This window comes from Centropristis striata, chromosome 24 (assembly GCF_030273125.1).
Source record: "Centropristis striata isolate RG_2023a ecotype Rhode Island chromosome 24, C.striata_1.0, whole genome shotgun sequence".
Classification (NCBI taxonomy): Eukaryota; Metazoa; Chordata; class Actinopteri; order Perciformes; family Serranidae; genus Centropristis; species Centropristis striata.
The window spans coordinates 22,535,346-22,555,085 of NC_081540.1; the positions used below are offsets into that span (position 1 = coordinate 22,535,346).

Here is a 19,740-nt window from a genome sequence, read left to right on the forward strand (position 1 = left end):
TGCCTGTAACCCCTCCACATGTGTGGAAATGTCTCACACAGGAGCTCACAGGCTCATCAGAGGCGCTTTCTGTTTCCGAGCCGCCTTCTATCATGATTATGTTTTTGTGGAGAGGATAAAGCACTTTTGGCTCCTCTGCCTTGGCGTCAATGCAATGTATCCTTGAGATGCAAAGAACAATTTACCAACATGTGGAAATTCACATTTGGCCCGGAGGTGTAAAGCAAAAAAGAAGAGAGGAAACAAGCCTGCTGGGACCTCATAGGATTCTGTTTGACTGAGCGCTCCACGCTAGGCCGCTAATTGCCTGCGATTGATGGAGAAAAACGCTAGAGGAAACGTTAAACTTGCAATGCATCATGGGTAGTTGACCTACGTCGACTAAGACTTGTCTGTGCCTCCTGGCAGTGTTTTCTTTGCTGCGTAGGTGGGGGTTATCGGAAAATCTGAGGCTTGTGTAAATGTGTGAGCGAGTGAATTTCTGCACAAACCCTGTGTGGTTTTCACAACAGAGAAAATTTTTTTTTTAAAAACACTCCATCAGAGTCAAGCTGGAATCTAAAGATCACTCAAAATGGTGTTTAAAATAATGAGCTGGACTTGTGCCAGACTCTGTGGAAATTTTGCTGTTTTTTCCATTTCTGAGCCACTTTTTCAATCTAATGTGACAAGTTAATGGTCGTTCTGAGCAATCCAAGGATCCTGTGACTTGTTGCAACAAATTAGCCCTCCCACTCACCTCGTTAAGTGCCTTTTCTTTAGAAAATACAAGAAAAAGAACAGCGTCCACCTTGTTAAGTCTATGGAGTCTTGGACAATTTCTCCATTTTTGAATTTTTTCATGTCTTGCCATGTCTTTTTGTGTGTCTTTTTTGGTCATGTTGTGTAAGTTGTTGTCTTCTTTAAATTTTTTTGTGTCTTTTTTTTGGTCATTTTGTCGCTTTTTTATCATTTTGCGTATTTTTTTGTCATTTTGTGTCTGTTGTTGTGTCTTTTTTTGGTCATTTTGTCGCTTTTTTTTTTATCATTTTGCGTGTTCTGTGTCTTTTATGGTCAATTTGTGTCTTTTTTCTAATCATTTTGTGTCTTTTTTTCTAATCATTTTGTGTCTATTTTGTGTCTTTTTTGGTCATTTTGTGTAAGTTGTGTCTTTTTTTAGTTTTTTAGTCTTTTTTTGGTCATTTTGTGTCTGTTGTGTCTTTTTTTGGTCATTTTGTCGCTTTTTTTTTTATCATTTTGTGTCTTTTTTTTTGTCATTTTGTGTCTGTTGTTCGGTCTTTTTTTGATCATTTTGTCTCTTTTTTGTCATTTTGTCTCTTTTTTGGTCATTTTGTGTCTGTTGTTGTGTCTTTTTTTGGTCATTTTGTGTATTTTTTGTCATTTTGTGTCTTTTTTTGGTCATTTTGTGTCTGTTGTTGTCCTTTTTTTGGTCATTTTGTGTATTTTTTGTCATTTTGTGTCTGTCTTGGTCATTTTGTCTCTTTGTTGTCATTTTGTGTCTTCTGTGTCTTTTATGGTCAATTTGTTTTCTTTTTTCTAATCATTTTGTGTCTTTTTTCTAATCATTTTGTGTCTATTTTGGTCATTTCTGTGTCTTTTCTTGACGTCTTGAAGAAGTCGTGCTCCTGCGCTTCGTGGCCTCCAGAGGGTTAAATCTAAGCAACCAGCCAGCAGGCAGTGGTGGGCAGCTTCTCCGAGTAGCATCCTTCAGCTTCTGTGTTTGTGATTCTGAAACTGAGCGCGGTTGATGCGGCAGGAGGGGAAATGCAGGTGCTTGTGTTTACTTCCCCCCGGACCTCCCTCCTCCTTGTCTCGCTGCTTCCTCCCTCCCCCAGCACAGAGGAATGCAGATAAATATTGATCTAGAAAGCTTTCGGAAAAAAACAATTTATGGCGAAGGGAGGAAATTAAATAGTGTCAAAGCGGAAGAAAATTACTGAGAAAGGGCAGAGTAATCCTTTAATTTAATTAGGAAAATTACAACAAAAAAATCCTTTCTAAGTCTGTTTTTTTTCTTTCTTCTGCTCGGTCTCTCCCTCTTTGCTCTCCCTCGCTCCCGCTGGAAGGCTTTCCGATGGTTGCTAAGCAACAGGGAAACAGTTTTTCTTTGGTTTTGCCAGCGGGTCCCGGAGGCTGCCAGGGAGAAGGGGGCACAGTGGAAGCACTGTGGAGTCTGCCAGCAGCTGGGTGGGGTGGTGGTTCAGTCATGGCGCCCCTGGCAGCCACCTGGGGGTGACGGAGGAGTTAATGATAGCAGGGGCAGCTCGCGGCGCCCCAGAGCTGTAAACACGGATCACGGCGGGGTCAAAGTGATGAAACGGGACCACTTCCGACCACGGGGCCCGGTCGGCAACTCTCCCTGGAGAAGGAAGCCTTTTCTCTGCACGCTGTTTTTAGAGTTGCAGTGAGTTGCATAAAGTTGCACAACTTGCAAACTCTCTAATAAAATACCACAAAAAAAAAAAAAACACAAAACATTTGACAGAAAATGATTTCAGCAAGGGGTTTTAACAGGCACTGGAGTACCTCACAATAGAAATCCTTTTTGGCTTTTTTGGGTAATTTTGTTGCTTTTTTTTGTGTCTTTTTTTGGTCATTTTGTGCCTTTTTTTGGTCATTTTGTCTCTTTTTTGTCATTTTGTCTCTTTTTTGTCATTTTGTGTCTGTTGTTGTGTCTTTTTTTTGGTCATTTTGTTGCATTTTTGTCATTTTGTCGCTTTTTTTGGCCATTTTGTGTCTGTTGTTATGTCTTTTTTTAGTCATTTTCTCGTTTTTTTTTGTCATTTTGTGGCTTTTTTGGTCATTTTGTCTCTTTTTTTTGTCATTTTGTGTCTTTTTTTGGTCATTTTGTGTCTTTTTTGTCGTTTTGTGTCTTTTGTGTCTTTTTTTGGTCATTTTGTCGCTTTTTGTCATTTTGTGTCTTTTTTTGGTCATTTTGTCTCTTTTTTTTGTCATTTTGTCTCTTTTTTTGTCATTTGGTGCCTTTATTGGTCATTTTGTCTCTGGAGAAGGAAGCCTTTTCTGTGCATGCTGTTTTTAGAGTTGCATTGAGTTGCATAAAGTTGCACAACTTGCAAACTCTCTAATAAAATACAAAAAAAAAACACAAAACATTTGACAGAAAATGATTTCAGCAAGGGGTTTTAACAGGCACTGGAGTACCTCACAATAGAAATCCTTTTTGTCTTTTTTTGGTCATTTTGTTGCTTTTTTCGTCATTTTGTGTCTTTTTTTGGTCATTTTCTGTCTGTTGTGTCTTTTTTTGGTCATTTTGTCACTTTTTTGGTCATTTTGTGTCTTTTTTTTGGTCATTTTGTCGCTTTTTTGTCATTTTGTGTCTTTTTTTGGTCAATTTTTGTCTGTTGTGTCTTTTTTTGGTCATTTCTTGCTTTTTCTTGTCATTTTGTGTCTATTTTTGGTCATTTTGTCTCTTTTTTTGTCATTTTGTGCCTTTTTTGGTCATTTTGTCTCTGGAGAAGGAAGCCTTTTCTGTGCACGCTGTTTTTAGAGTTGCATTGAGTTGCATAAAGTTGCACAACTTGCAAACTCTCTAATAAAATACAAAAAAAAAACCACAAAACATTTGACAGAAAATGATTTCAGCAAGGGGTTTTGACAGGCACTGGAGTACCTCACAATAGAAATCCTTTTTGCAATAAGTATGCTAATCAAAGCCTGCGCTGAAATGGATTCTACTGCTCTTTTATTATGTTGTTCTTTCACTCTTCAGGTGATTGACACATTGTAATCTTGCTAATAAGCACCTCCACTGTCTGTTTCCCTCCTATTGTGTTAGTGCTACAATAAGCCAACTTGGCAGGTGCGCGTGTTTTTCGAGTGCTCAATATAGAAGAGAATCTCCGTTACCTGCTATTATCCTGAAATGCAGCCACTCCACATGCTGTGTCCTAACTGTCAGTCTCTGCTAGCATCCCCCAGGGGTCAGCAGCCAATCAAACCTCGCATTACTCATCCCCTCCTTCCCTTCTTACCAATCATCTGGCCTGTCCTTGGTCATTAGGATGTCTCAGTAGCTGCCCGGTGCTTCAGAACCCTTTTTCTTCATGCCCTGTTGCTGGACATGTAAAGTACATTTGCATAAAGGGATATGTATTAGCAATATCAGAACCCATCGGCTATGTCTCATGAATATTTAGCCTCTGGGGTTCCTGCGTAGCAAATAAGTATCCAGATAACCGATATCCAAGCCAAAAATTCCTCTTCTATGTTCCCTTTCATTGTTTACAGTCCCATTAGCATATAATTGCAGATAATTTCATTTTCTTGATAGAAAGCAGATAATGCCTCTTTTGCTTTCTATATGGAATGTGTACCTACATGCAATGAAAAGCCCACTCAAACACAATGAGTCAATGGTACTTAGACTGTAAATGGACTACAAACAGAAACCAGATTGCTTCGGATAGCAACATCTTTAGATACTGATACTATGATTTAGCTAAAAGATAGAAATTTCCATAGCAGTTGATATCTATAACTATTACAATAAATGTTTCATCACTATTTCTATCAAGTTTAAAGGCTTCTGCCAAACATCAACAGATGTCTGACTTTTTTTTTGACCCAGGAGAATGAGGTTTGTGTCCATGTGAAAACAAAAGTAAACTACTTTTTACGTAACTTACGGCGTTTTTTTGCGTAACTTGTGTATTTTGTGCAACTTACATTTTTTTCCGTAACTTACCTTTTTTACGTAACTTGCGTTTTTTACGCAACTTACATTTTTTTGCGTAACTTATCTTCGTCACGTTACCTTCGTAACTACTTCACTGCCGGCATTTTTGTACATTTATTTACTTTTTAAACTGTCTTTTATAATGCCAAACCAGGAAGTTTTTTGCCCTAAACCTCAGTGGCCAGTGGTTTTGTAGCCTAAATTCACAGAAACTATAGCCTTTTTTTACTACTGTGAACTGTTTGTGTATGTATAATTTTGTGTGTGTTACTTATTAGAATGCTCCGCTCTGTACCGGGAGCCGGGAAATGCTCATATGGGTAATTTTGACAAATGGAGATCTTGTTGAGTAATTGTAATGTACTGGACGTTTGCCCAGCCCTAATTCATACGCAAATATCTGTTAATAGTGATTATTTTATGATCGTTAAGAGGTTAAATGCATGAAAGTGTTACTGCTTTAAGCACCAAAACCAAAAATAGTAAAGCCAGTGAGGGATCCAGTATTTGTTGCTGCATTAGTGACCCCTACTGGTTGGTGTTGGTACTGAGGACACTGGGATCTAAAGAGGAGTTTATTTTGAATGTTTTTAGACCTTATTGGGGACGCCTCCAATGTATACCACCCAAACTTGGAGAAAAACAACAGAAAAAGCCACAGAAAGAACTCGGCCAAGGCAGGATCTATCTTGCAATGGTAGCACAAATAATTAGTTGGTCTGCCTCGTGATTCCTATCCACTCCAAACTGTAATGAGTTCTTCCTTGGCACAAGCTACAGCCTTCCATCAAGTTTCATGAAAATCGAGCAAGTAGCTTTTCTTTAACCTCACTGACAAACAGACAAACAAACAAACGGAACCGAAAACATAACCTCCTTGTCTGCCAGCTGCTGCAAACGAAGCCTCCGTTGTACAAGCCCGCGTTGAACCTTGTAAGCAGATCTGTTTCCTCCCCTCCCTCCCACTTTTAAATGTAGAGTTCTAATTAAGCTTGTCAGTGGTGGTCCGCATAATGTGTTAGAGTGGCGTTTACCAGCTGTTGTATGTGTGTTTGTCAGTTTCTGTGTGTGTATAAGTAAGCTCAGGCTGCTGTTTGAGCAACTCAGATGAATATTGCATGGCCACAGAGACGGCGTTGTAGCAGCGAGGGAATAAGCTGTGTCGCACGTACACACATCAAGCTATTCGCCAACGATGCTTTATTGTATGTGAAGATCGTGCCGCCAAATTGATTGACAGGTCTGTCAGCTGAAAGGCGTTCGTGGGCTTTTTAATCTGTTGATGTGACAACACAGTGTTTTGGACTTTTAACCCTCAAGTAGTGAGATTAAACACTTTTCAGGGGAATTCTAATAAAAATATCAAAAAATTCAAAGTGATCGCCTTGGCCCCATCCTTCAGAATGACTTTGCAGTTGAATTAATTTGTCTCATCAAGTGCATAACACCGACGTAATCAGCCTGATTTTTAGTGACTTTTGAGAAGGTCAATTGATGCACGATGAGGCAGATAGTTGAGGTCTGTCATGCTCTTCAGGAACACACTGGAGCTCTCTATTTCCACGTATAATGTGTGTCTGACTCAGGCATTCAGCCAAGGCCGATCAGCTTGAACCAACGCCAAATTATCTTTCTCCTTTTAGTATTAGGTCTCTGAGGAATCGAATCACACCTGGCTGAGTGTTCCCATATGTTGCCTTAAACATAACGGATCCAAAATTAAAAACAATTACAAATGCACTTTTTGTTTTTCCAAAATTATTGTCTTTAAAGGTATAACTAGCTCTGCAAATGTCATATTTGCTAGTATCACAGCCTCTTGAGTCTTTAAAAAAAACAGCTGAGAGACTGTAATCAGAGGCGAAGTGTAATCAGTCTACAATTTAGCTGACATTTTAATCACTTTGGACTGTATGTCCAAATCTTTTATGAGCTTGACATTTGAAAATGCAAATAACATGCTCCGTGCACAGAAAATGACAGGAATATATTACTGTTTTAAGTGTTCCATTAGCAGACAAAAAAAGGGAATTTAGCTGGGGAAAATAAAGACTTGGGGGTGGTGGTGGAAGTTATATCATCATTGTAATCATAGTTGTTGGTTTTTGTTTTAGTTTCCTAAATTAAATGAAGACAAATATGTTGCCCAACTCAAGACAAGAATATCTATATTGAACAACTCTTAAAAATGGTACATTCTTCTCAATCTAGGGACCAATCGCCTATCCATTTTAGCTTCTGGATGGCCAATATTCCTGTGGTTCTGGTGTAGTTTAATGGAGACTTTCTCTTTAATGTGCTGGTCATTGTTTGCAGTCTGTCCAGGTACTTGAAAGCCAGAGTAGAGTTGCAGTTGAGAGACCACATGTATGGTCTACGAAAAATGCTAAATTGTCGCTATAAATGGCTTCAAAGATGGCATCCCAGTCAATGCATTTCCTGCATTTCCATCCTCTACACAAGGATTGTTTACCTGCAAAGCCCACTCAAATGTGATTGGTTTGTACTACTCGGAGGAAAAATGGAAACCAGTACCGATCCCAAAAAGTTGACTGTAGATTCTACATTTAATTCAATTCAATTTAACTTTTTTTATAGAGTGCATTTCATGCACAAGGCAGACTCAATGTACTTCACAATGGATATAAATAATTACAGTTAACAGCTAAAACAAAACAACAGAAAACAAACAAACAAAAACAAACAAACAATTCGAAAAATTACAAATTAATTGAAGAGAGACAAGCTATGCCATATTCTCCACATACACACTTACTTACTCACACATGTGCACCCACTCCCACAACCACACACAGTTCAACCGAATGCTGTTGAAAAAAGATAGGTTTTTATTTTTTTTTTTTAAATGGCTACTGATGTGGCATTTAGTTCAGTTATCTCAACTGTTGGATTTGTACAACACAAAAAGAATAAAATAAATGTATTCATTCATATATGGTTAACTGATTTTTGAGACAGCTACTGATTTCAGAGAGGAAATGGAATTGGAACAAATATTGACTTTTCTTATGACTCTGCAAATGTACTCTAAGCAAATAACCTCCTTATTGTATATTTACAATTATTGCACATCATTTTCTACATTGGCACTCTGGCTTTGGAGTCCAAAATAGATGTAATTATTGGCTGCTTCTTCCACTGTTGCTTAGTTACTCCTATACTATGAGTGCAATGTAATTTTTAGTACATTCAGAACAACATATTCTTCAAACATGCAGAGCCCACACATTGAATATATATATTTTTCTCCCCCTGCAGTCAATCAGAGAAGTTACCGGCTACGTGTTGGTGGCTCTGAACCAGTTCGACTACCTGCCGCTGGAGAACCTGCGGATCATCAGAGGCACCAAACTGTACGAGAGGCGCTACTCTCTGGCCATCTTCCTCAACTACAGGCGGGAAGGGTACTACGGCCTGAGGCAGTTGGGCCTGCGCAACCTCACAGGTCAGAAGCATAAAAGTTGTTTTTTTGCCACTAAAAATACTTTTTGTGAAGCACCAAACACCCCCGGCGCAGGGTGCATGCTCCCCCTAAAAGCTTAAATTTGGTGGCCTCATGCACATTCTAATGCCACTATTCTATCCTGATCATTGCATAATTTATTGAATTGTTGTAAAGGAGAATAAGGGTTGTTCTGTTTTATTTAGGTATTATATTTTGGCAGACTTCTTGTAAATTATGTGGTGGATTCTGCTAACACATCCATGTGCTCTTATTTTGAAAGCTACATGTGTTTGCTTTATTTTGAAGGCGGGTCTTACACATTCTTACCTGACGCCTTGTGGTGTGTTCAATTTACACTGAAAGTCGGAACATCGACTTTATGACTTTCTGACATTTGTGTAGACCTTGAACGCACCATTAGCCGTACCACACAAACGCCAGCGCTGCAATGTAAAGAAGTCTAACTATCGGAACATTAATCCTCTGTTTTACCAGCAATGTTTGTCGTCTTATGTAGGGACAATGGGGGGGGACGTATGGGGATCACTATGAATCTGGGGGGACATATCCCCCTGTCCCTAGTGCTATCTACGCGCATGCCAAACACTACAAATACATATATCTTTTTCGCAAGTATGACAAATTAAATTTGGTGGCCTCATGCACATTCTAATGCCACTATTCCATCCTAATCATTGCAAATTTTAATGAATTGTTGTAAAGGAGAATAAGGGTCCTTCTGTTTTATTTAGGGCATTATATTTTGGCAGACTTCTTGTAAATTATGTGGTGGATTCTGCTAACACATCCATGTGCTCTTATTTTGAAAGCTACATGTGTTTGCTTTATTTTGAAGGTGGGTCTTACACGTTCTTACCTGACGCCTTATGGTGTGTTCAATTTACACTGAAAGTCGAAACAACGTCGAAAATTAATTTCATTCAGACATTTGTGTAGACCTTGAACGCACCATTAGCCGTACCACAAAAACGCCAGCGCTGCAATGTAAAGAAGTCTAACTATCGGGACATTAATCCTCTGTTTTACCAGCAATGTTTGTTGCCTTATGTAGGGACAATGGGATGGGGGGGGGGGGGCGTAAGGGGATCAAATACATATATCTTTTTCGCAAGTATGACAAATCATCGGATATTTCTTTTTTTATGATTCAAACTTCCTCATTAGATGAATTATAGCATCCTTTTGTGAGTTAGCGAGCTATTTTCCAGCACCGTGCAACCATTTCGTGCGCTACAAATGCCTGTGTTTGACTTGTTTTTACACCCACATATGCAGCTTTAATAGGCCCTTTTTAATTAAGTTGCAAAATTGGAGCTCAAACTTTTGAAACTATGCATCTGCAACCCTGGCGAATTAATCTTCTGTGCTGCTATATTGAGGGATCAAATGTCTGAGAAAAGTCCTGTTTTCCCATTAATTACAGTTTTGTTTACACACTCCAAACTAGGCTTCTTTCATTCGGTAACTTTCTGCAAGTGGTCGGGTTATGTTTTATGTAACAGCTGTTCTTTTTTTGTTGTTCTCATGTGAGAGAGCATAAGATGAAGTGGATTCCATTTGTAAAGGGTAGCTTTTGTGTGCGTTAACTTTATCTTTGTATCAGAACTTTGTGTCACGACCTCTGCATCAGTTAATCTTTGCCATTTTGGCGATACCCAGTGGTGGAGTGACCTTCCAACTCGAGTCAAAAATAATAGCAGCAAACACTGTTACACGCTTTAAAATCATCTTTTAAAGTACCAGCTGGATAGATCCCCTTACTGCATGCAATTCTGACAAATTGAGCTGCTAAAAGCTTCACTTTTCCAGTCCATCAGGAGTCAGGTGTTGTATTTTTGTCCCTGTCTTGGCGGCTGTATTACCATCGCTCCGGGAGAGAAACACAAGCCGTTGCAGGAGAAGCTCTGGCTGAGGGACAACTGTCACATCCAATCTCGAGTCGAAGCAGCGGAGCTCAGTCAGGGTCACTCTTTCTTTTACAGTGTTTTTCGCTCTGTCTGGGCCACACTGTCTGGAGTGACAGGAAAGATGGTAAACAGAAAGAAACTGTGATACGGGATCGAGGTCACGAATGAAACCCAAAAATGTTCCAAGAAGAGATGATGGTGTCCACGGCTGTGCTGAGACGGTGTCAGGCCTTGAGGGGATGTGCTGAATGTTTGAATATTGCTGAGTTAGTAAAAGAAAAGGTATTGGACTTGCAGGAAAAGAAAGTATGTTGTCTCATTTAGAAACTTCTTGTGGACATTGGGAGAATATGAAGTGATTGGCCCCTGAGCACAAACAGAAAAAAGGCCCCAACCAACTCTTCACATAGGGGCAAGGCACATGCTTTTTTTATCTGTTGTTCTTTTGTGCCTTTTTGTTGTCCTTCCATGTCTCTTTGTAGTTGTTTTGGGTTTCTTTGTAGTGTTTTTGTGTTTCTTTGTAGTGTTTTTGTGTTTCTTTGTAGTGTTTTTGTGTTTATTTGTAGTGCTTTTGTTTTTCTTTGTGGTCTGTTATGTGTTTCTTTGTAGTCTTTTTGTGTTTCTTTGTAGTGTTTTTGTGTTTCTTTGTGGTTGTTTTGTGTATCTTTGTGGTCCTTTCATGTCTCTGTGGTTGTTTTGTGTCTCTTTGCTGGATGTTTTGTGTCACTTTCTAGTTGTTTTTTCCCTTTGTTTATTATTTTTTTGTCTGTGGTTGTTAAGTACCTTTCTGGCGTCCTTTTGTGTCTCTTTGTAGTTGTTTTGTTTTTGTTTGTGGTCTTTCATGTCTCTTTGTAGTTGTTTTGTGTTTTTTTGTGTCTCTTTGTGGTTGTTTTGCATTTCTTTGTAGTCATACTTGGTCTCTTTGTAGTTCTTTTGTGTTTGATTGTGCTCTTTTGTCTCTCTTTGTGGTTGTTTTGTGTCTCTTTGTTTTATATTTGGTGTCATTTTCTAGTTATTTTTGCCCTTTGTCATTATTTTTTGTCTGTGATTGTTTTGTCCCTCTCTGTTGTCCTTAAGTGTCTCTTTGTAATTGTTTTGTGTATCTTTATGGTCACTTTATGTCTCTTTGTGGTTGTTTTGTGTCTCTTTGTAGTTGTTTTTGCCCTTTGTTGTTATTTCATGTCTGTGATTGTTTTGCCCCTTTCTCTAGTCCTTTTGTGTGGCTTTGTAGTTGTTTTGTGTTTCTTTGTAGTCCTGTTGTGGGTGTTGTGTGTCCCTTCGTGGTTATTTTTTGTCTGATTATTTTGTCCCTTTCTGTAGTTGTTTTGTGTGTCTTTGTAGTCGCTTTGTGTTTCTTTGAGGGTGTTCTGTGCCACTTCTGGTTGTTTAGTGTTTCTTTGGAGTTATTTTGTCTTTCTTCTTGGTTGTTTTAAGCACAAGTGGCCCTCCTGATACTTCGGGCCTCTGGGCCCGTGCCCAGTAGGCCTCTTCAGTAATCCATCCATGCTTGTAGACAAGAGGATTAAACAGAAAGTGAGATGCCTTTTCAAGTCTCCACACAGCCATTTCTTCTGTCATCTTGTCGGATGTTGGAGGAAATGTGCTGGATTTATTGATGGCAGGAAAATCAGGAAAACAGCACTGTTCTTCCAACACGAATGGAGCAAAAATCTTTTGGAGCGTCTCTCAACGGCCGATGGAAAAAATCATGTCCAACACGTATGTCCTCTAAAACACAGCCAAAGAACAAATGCATGAAAAGCTGCCAATCCTCCTGACAATTTGTTCATACAAAGGTGTCGGAAGCAATTTGTCAGCTTATTTAAAAATGTAAAAACGGCTATATGTTCCACCTTTATGATTCATTTTATGGCGGATTTTCCAGAGGAGGGTGCCAGAGAATGAGACAAGGAAAGGGTAGAAAACTGGGCTCAATCCCAACACGAACTGACCACACGGTATTTGCCCTAAACTGCCAAGCCACCAGGACGCCTCTGCTGCATCCTCCCTTTGTAGTATTTCGCCCGAGGCTTCTTCTCTGGCATCGATCTGCCCGCTTTACACCGCTCTCCTGTGGGCATTGCAATTTATCCTACATCCATCCTGCATTCTTCCTGCAGGCAATCCTGTGTCAAATCTTTCACAGAGGAGCCAAATTAATTTTAGTGTATAACAGAAGTCATGTGTCTTGGAGTCCTTGACCATCCTTTGTAACTTTTTCGGAAACAACACGTTAAAATCTCAGTACTGATGAGTTTAAACCATCAGTGTTGGGAAAGTTGGACAGCACAGATCCATCCTGGGCTCTTCCGCCATTGACTTTGCCGTAGTGTTTTTGTGATTGATGGTGGAGGATCAAACTGCGATCCATATTAAAGCACATGACAGATTTAGTGTAATAAGCAGCGTTTTATGGAGTCTGAACACGGTGATAAAGGACTCCTGAGAGTTTTAAGGGCATCCTGACACCCTAAGCTGGTAAAGCAGTTGGGCGCCTTCCATTTCGACCAAAGGAAAAAAGGCCTAAGTGGAACTTTATCACTGCCTGACTCATGATAGGTAACTCATGTTGCTCTTTTGTGTTTTTCCCCTTCTACCATGGATGTCAAATTACTTGCTCTGTCATCCCTCTAACTAATGAATGCTTTCTTCTGCAAACCAAAGACTGCGCCTAGACTCTTTCCTTTTATTCCATGAGAAACTGCTTGTTACTGCTTGCTTCCCCTGAAGAGAAAATCAGTCGCTAATAAGCTTGTAGGAACGAGGCAATGATCCAGTTATCGGACCAAAGCTTTTGTGAGGTTTTCTCTTGTGCTGATTGGCGATCGGATCGTATATTCACGACTGAAGGGATGATTGACTATTGTTTTTTCCAATGCTGATATTAAGGCGATATTATCAAACTATCAGAACTAAGTTAGAAGAAGAAGAATCTCTAGAATCTAGTACTCCAGCACTACTATACATTATGCGCCCCATTAATCAGCCCGAGTGATTAATTCATTGTTCATCCTTAATTACAAACCACTTTACCGTCTTTTTTCTATGAATCCGACACCCTACATATACTGTACATTCTCCAGATGCCTGCTCACCAAAACTTTGCTCTGCACTCTATAAGAATAGTTCAGAATTAATCTGGATATCTCAATATTAAAGATAACATAATAATATTTAACACACATAATGCTGTGAGATGTAAAATGGAGCCTTTGTTTGAATAAAGAAGACATTGCTATTGCATTATTTTTTTAATGTTTGCATTTTAAAATTCTCTTTACTCCATTATTTCAAAGCCACACTCAAGATGGTTTTTTGAATATTCTATCCAAATCAATTCTAACGCCAATAATGAAATATTGAATGCGAAACAGATAATAAATTATTCCTGAAAATGAATACATATACTACTGTCTCCTTTTTCCAAAATGAAACGCAATTTGTTTCATTGATCATAGATCGTCTGATCATATTTCAGGACAATTAGACCACGTCTGTCCCTGAGACATTTTTAATGCCTTCTGCTACCTTGTCTACCCAAATTCAACCCAGAATGCTCTATGTTTTGGTTACTTCCTTCCTTTCATTCGGAATGCGAACCGAACTCTGTTGCACTAGGAAGCAAACCGAGACCTACATTTTTTAGCGCACCAAAGTTCGGATATTTGGTCTGCACCAGAGTTAGTTTGTGCGATCACATGAACAAAAACCAAATGGACTATCAGACTAAACGAACCAGAGTTTCTTTCAAGCGGACCAAGGTCTGAAAGCCCCCTTAGACGCTGGTGAATTGGTTTTATGGTCAACTTGCTGGATTCCGGTCCAAAGCTCCTGTCCTAGCGGTGTAAACACCAACTGCTCTGAGCTCCCAGTCCTGCAGCACAACTAACTGAGCTACCTTACTGCTACTGCAGCTAGACGTTAGCTTTACTTTGCCAACAAATTAAGCTTTCTGTCCATCAGGAAATTTAGTAAATTACAGAAAGTCCTCAGAGGGAAAGCCGGGAAACAAATTGAAAGTTACTTTAAATGATCTGTTGTGCTTGATTACTATTTTTAGCGTGCCTTTTAACACACGTTACGAATTTTTAATATAAGTGACCGCCCTATAGTCTTCTACTTCTAAGAATATTATTATTGTGTGTGGGTGGAAATGTGTTTATTCACCCATAAACAGTTTACATTCAGAACTTCGGATACCAGGATCACAACTTTGCAACTTACTTTAAGAAATCCAAAACACAGGGGGCCATCATTTCTCTGGCGTTCTGTCACAAAAGTCCTCCCATTTCCTTCTACGCCTGCCACCCTCTGGGTATCGGATCCCCTATTGCAATCCACATTAGAATAGTATGAAACCGACTTCCTTATATATAGTAAACAGTCTGAAGTCTATTAAACATTCAGTACATTTTTTGCGAGAAGATCAAGATGTTTTTCTTCATGTAATTGGAAATGCAGAGTGAAAAATATGTGAGGTATCTTCAAATAATCCTATCTGGGTGCAGAGAGATATTCCTTGCATTATTTATGTCTACAACACATAATCTACATCTCAGAACTTTTGCTCCTCAGAGGCTGAATTTACCTCTGCTTCCCTGCTGTGACTTTCCACCGGCCCCGTGCCCGCCTGCCTCCCTGTTTCAGCATATCGTTAGGATGGGTGCCTCACATCGCTAGCCTTTCGCCCACACCATCTGATCCCAGTGCCCCCTGACGCTGCAATTAAACCAGATCCAACCATGCATATGCATCAGTGCTGTACCTCTTGATTCCCTTCCCTCCTCAGCCTGGGACAAAGGAAAATATAGCGGAATCTCTCTTTTAAATAAGCCCACAATTAAAACCAGCAGGTTATTCTCCTTCCCGCATAAAGACAGGAAGCTACATTTGCTTAGATTCATTGTATGATGAAATGGACTTATTTGTACCCAACTTTACACTCGATTTGTCTAAAGAAGACGGTGATGTCACAATTTTGCATTTTTGAACAAGGCAACATAAGACCAATCAGAGAGGGTTTACAGGAAAATACAAGTTTGTGCAAAAGTGCTTTCTTTTTAACGGCCAGCAGGGGGCGACTCCACTGACTTCAAAAATAAGTTTGTTTGTATGAAAGTCAAAAGCAATATTTCCCAACTTTACACGTGATTTGTTACTTCAGGAAACATTCTAATAATGAGTGTGTGGTCTCAATTACGAGTTTCAAGTCTTTTTAAACACACTATGATTTTGATTTTGTAAATTCTTAAATCTTTGATGCTTTCACGGTGTGTTTTCGGTTCTTCAGAGTTAATTTTGGTCACTGAAAAAATGCTTTGTTGGATTAAAAATGTCATATTACAGCTTGTTATCCAAGCTAGTTAGCGAGCACTAGCGTTAGCTGGTGACCTAGCGTCATTTCAGCTCCCAAATCTTTGAAGCAAAAATATAGCGGAATCTCTCTTTTAAATAAGCCCACAATTAAAACCAGCAGGTTATTCTCCTTCCCGCATAAAGATAGGAAGCTACATTTGCTTAGATTCATGATGATTATGATGAAATGTACTTATTTGTACCCAACTTTACACTCGATTTGTTACTTCAGGAAACATTCTAATAACGAGTTTGTGGTTTCAGTTACTAGTTTCAAGTCTTTTAAAACACACTATGATTTAGATTTTGTAAATTATTAAATCTTCGATGGTTTCATGGTGTGTTTTCAGTTCTTCAGAGTTAATTTTGGTCACTGAAAAAATGCTTTGTTGAATTAAAAATGTCATATTACAGCTTGTTATCCAAGCTTCTTAGCAAGCACTAGTGTAAGCAAGCACTAGCGTTAGCAAGCACTAGCGTTAGCTGGTGACCTAGCATCATTTCAGCTCCCAAATCTCGCAAAAATATAGCAGAATCTCTCTTTTAAATAAGCCCACAATTAAAACCCAGCAGGTTATTCTCCTTCCCGCATAAAGATAGGAAGCTACATTTGCTTAGATTCATTGTATGATGAAATGTACTTATTTGTAATTAATTTCCAAGCATATCTTGAGGCGATGCCCGAGTGAGAATATATTCAGCATTTCTGGCTGCACACAATACATTAAACAACAGCTTCACTGCTGCTTTATCCCTCGGTGGATTCACCACACAGTGGGAGTCCACAGAAAGCATGGAATTCAATTTGGCTGTGGAGTCAGTATGCATACAGCTGTGCAGTCTAGTATAGTCACAGGGATATATTGTAATCTGTGTTAAAGAAACTCCCCTGATATCGACTTGTTCGGCCTCCCCCCTATGATGCTCCTGCAGCTTCTTGTAAGCCTTAATAACCTATAACACACACACACACACGACACATGAACCGTGTGCGATCATATAACATGGCTCGCTAGACACTGCAGTGCTAATTACCCCATACTGCGCAGCAGTGGTGATAATACCCGCCATAAGACTCTGAAAGCTGATGAGGTGGTGTGTATGAAATGGTTTTCGCATCCAGTTTCCCCCCTCTTTCTTTGCTTAACTTTTGCTTTGTTTGTGAATTTTTTCTGCTATTTTTTTACTTTTTTTTTCCCTACCCTGTGAAATTGCCCATTTGGATGGGCGCCAAATGGCTCAGCGTGCCCCAAAGAGAGTTCTGACTCCAACTTCCCATCTGGCAGCAGTGCCCCCCCCCCCCCCCCCCCCATGCTCGTGTGCAGAAAGCAAAGCACCAGCTCTGCCACCCCCCCCCCCCTTTTTTTTTTTTTTTTATCTTCCATAACCTCTCTGCCTTTCTCACCTGCTTTCTTTTCCTTAAAGCTCACTGGGACTGTAGTGACACTGCCGTTGTTTCACAACCTGGCAGCGACCCAAACGTCTCCCTAATTTAAAGCTAATAATTTACCGCCGCTGTCACGCTAATTGCAGCAGTTTTTGTGAGTATTTTGAATGCATTTAGGGTAAATTACCAACAGCGGTTGCTGCTGAGATGAATTGATTAATAGACTTCATTATAATTAACCCCGTGTGCATCTTCATTTTTAGAGCATGACTATTGATTTACCGGCTCACGATCACTGTTCTCAGCTAAATCAGCAAAACAAATGGAGAGTTTTCTTGGTGTTTAAGGAGATTTGCAAAGGGACGATTGGAGGGAATTAACTGATATCTACAACAGTGTCAGGACATTTAGTTAATATAGCAGTAAAGACAACTGTTTAGTATTTAAAGATATAGTGGAGTAATGGAGAATGAAGTTAGTCATGGTTGTGGCTCTGCAGACTTTTTCCTTTACCCTGATTAATCCACCACTTTTAGCGCTTATCGTCACTAAAGAAGACAATGATGTCACAATTTTGCATTTTTGCACAAGGCAACATGCGACCAATCAGAGAGAGTTTACAGGAAAATACATGTTTGTTTCAAGTGGCAACCTCATGGCCTGAAAAGTGCAAAAGTGCTTTAAACTTGCATTCTTTTTAACAGCCAGCAGGTGGCGACTCCACTGACTTCAAAAATAAGTTTGTTTGTATGAAAGTCAATAGCAATATTACCCAACTTTACACTCGATTTGTTACTTCAGTAAACATTCTAATAACGAGTTTGTGGTCTCAATTACTAGTTTTAAGTCTTTTTAAACACACCATGATGTTAATTTTGTAAATTATTAAATCGTTGATGCTTTCACGGTGTGTTTTCAGTTCTTCAGAAATCATTTTGGTCACTGAAAAAATGTTTTGTTGGATTAAAAATGTCATATTACAGCTTCTAATCCAACAAAACATTTTTCAGTGGCCAAAATGAACTGAAAACACACCGTGAAAGCGCCAAAGATTTAATAATTTATCCAAGCTAGGTAGCTAGCACTAGCGTTAGCTGGTGACCTAGCATCATTCTGGCTCCCAAATGTTCTAAGCATGGCCTGGTCACAAAAAAACAATATAACGATGATTATAAACCAAGATGGAGATGGCCAAATTAGTGGTAAAGTCATAGTGATTACGTCCATTATTGTTCTCCAGTCTCTGGTCCCAACCTTTAGCCGTTTTAAGCACTGTTAGCTGCTCGATGTTAGCTCAGCCACCACATGTTGGTATAATTGATATGCTCTGAATTCCCTGTACAGCCACTTGATAAAATATGGTTTTATTTAGCAGCACAAATTGCCTCAAGTAAATATATATCACTTTAAAATCTAAAAAAGTCTCCATACAAGTTTGATATTTCCCAGCTATTTTTTTTCTAAAGTATTAGTTTCAGAAGTGTCATAAAGGCTGGATCTGATCTGTACAGTAAATCCCCTCAGTGGAGAGTATAAAGATCCAGCACATCAAAGATATTATACCCTCTGCTTATTTGAAAAAAGGGCACACACCTAAAAGGAGAATCCTACAGCACTGCAGCTCACATGAAGACAGCTGACTGATGTTGCCTTTTTATGCATCCATGCTCGCCTCCATTTCCACCTCACATTCAACTCAAATTGGCACTGAACAGGGATCTGGCCATATTTATATATATTTCGCTTTCAGGTTTGAGAGAAAACTCTGATTCCCTGCCTGTAAAAAAGATACAGAAGGGGCGAAAGGAACCATAGTAATTGTGTGTGGAATTTGTATAGGAAAAAACTACTTCCAAGGCCTCTTTATTTAACATAAAGCTTATGGTGTGATCTCCAAAAAGTGGTGTAATTACAGAAAGATCAAATAGAGCAAAAGCGGCTAATGCTAATACCCTCTCTCACTCCGGACTGTTATGAGGAAGAGGGAGAGTAGAGAGATGGGGCCCATTAATAATGAATTCAGTGTCATCATTAAGGCGCCAAATGATTAAAACATATCTCCCAGCTTCAAACGCTGCTTCTTTTCTACCCCAGAAAATGCTGCAGTCGTGGATGTGCGGAGCGAGCGAGCCCTTCAGTCTGCTTGTGAAATAAAGTTTAGCTTTTTTTTCTTTCATCTCTGCCCCTCTTCTCTTTTTTTTTTGGGAATGTTGAAACACCAAAGCACCAGCATTCCTTTTTGAAAACAACCAAAAAAACACACTCCAGTGTTATGTAATGCAATGCAACCCATAGATGTGCTTCTTATACATGAACTTTCATGTCGAGCCAGGTTGGAAATCATCTTTGTTGCACATTTCAGAGTAGTCCCAGTTGTGTGCCCGGCCAAAAGAATCACAATAACCGACAGCCTGTTGTTGCTCGGTGTCTCTTGTGAAGAAAGAGGCGAGGTAACACAGCGAGGCACGTCTCGTTTAAAAAAAGGTGACATTCATTGACATGCAGACGCACAATGGGATGCCATGTCTGACACTTCCGTTTATTTTCTCATCTCTTTATTTCCCATTCTTTTTCCCACTCTCGCACCCAGAAGTCATTGAAATGCCATAGCGGTGCTCAGTTACATCAGTGTTGTGCTGTCGGCACTGTGCTGCCGTTGGTGGTTTTTGTTTAAATCCTTTGACGAGAAGACCCAAGGGGCTTCGGGGGTTTGTCTCCATTAGTGGCTGTGGCATGTCTGGAAGGAGGGCAAAATGATCTCTAATGGAATGGTAATAGTCCCTCAGGGCAGTGTGTCTGCTGCCCTGTGCACCATTCTTTGATGAAAAGGGTTCACTTCCACTGGCTGACACCGGCTGACCCTGGCTAACTGAGCTACCTACACACCTGACACAACCACCACTGCACA

The 19,740-nt window shown here is 39.6% G+C and overlaps 1 protein-coding gene across 3 annotated transcripts in view; it reads left to right on the forward strand.

Moving 5' to 3' along the window:
• LOC131962694 (receptor tyrosine-protein kinase erbB-4-like) overlaps nt 1-19,740 on the forward strand; it is a 429,169-nt gene that overhangs the window by 241,247 nt on the left and 168,182 nt on the right. For all 3 annotated transcript variants that reach the window (XM_059327691.1, XM_059327690.1, XM_059327689.1), the window contains exon 3: nt 7,976-8,162. In XM_059327691.1, the coding sequence (XP_059183674.1) occupies nt 7,976-8,162 (187 nt within the window). The remainder of the gene's footprint in view (nt 1-7,975; nt 8,163-19,740) is intronic.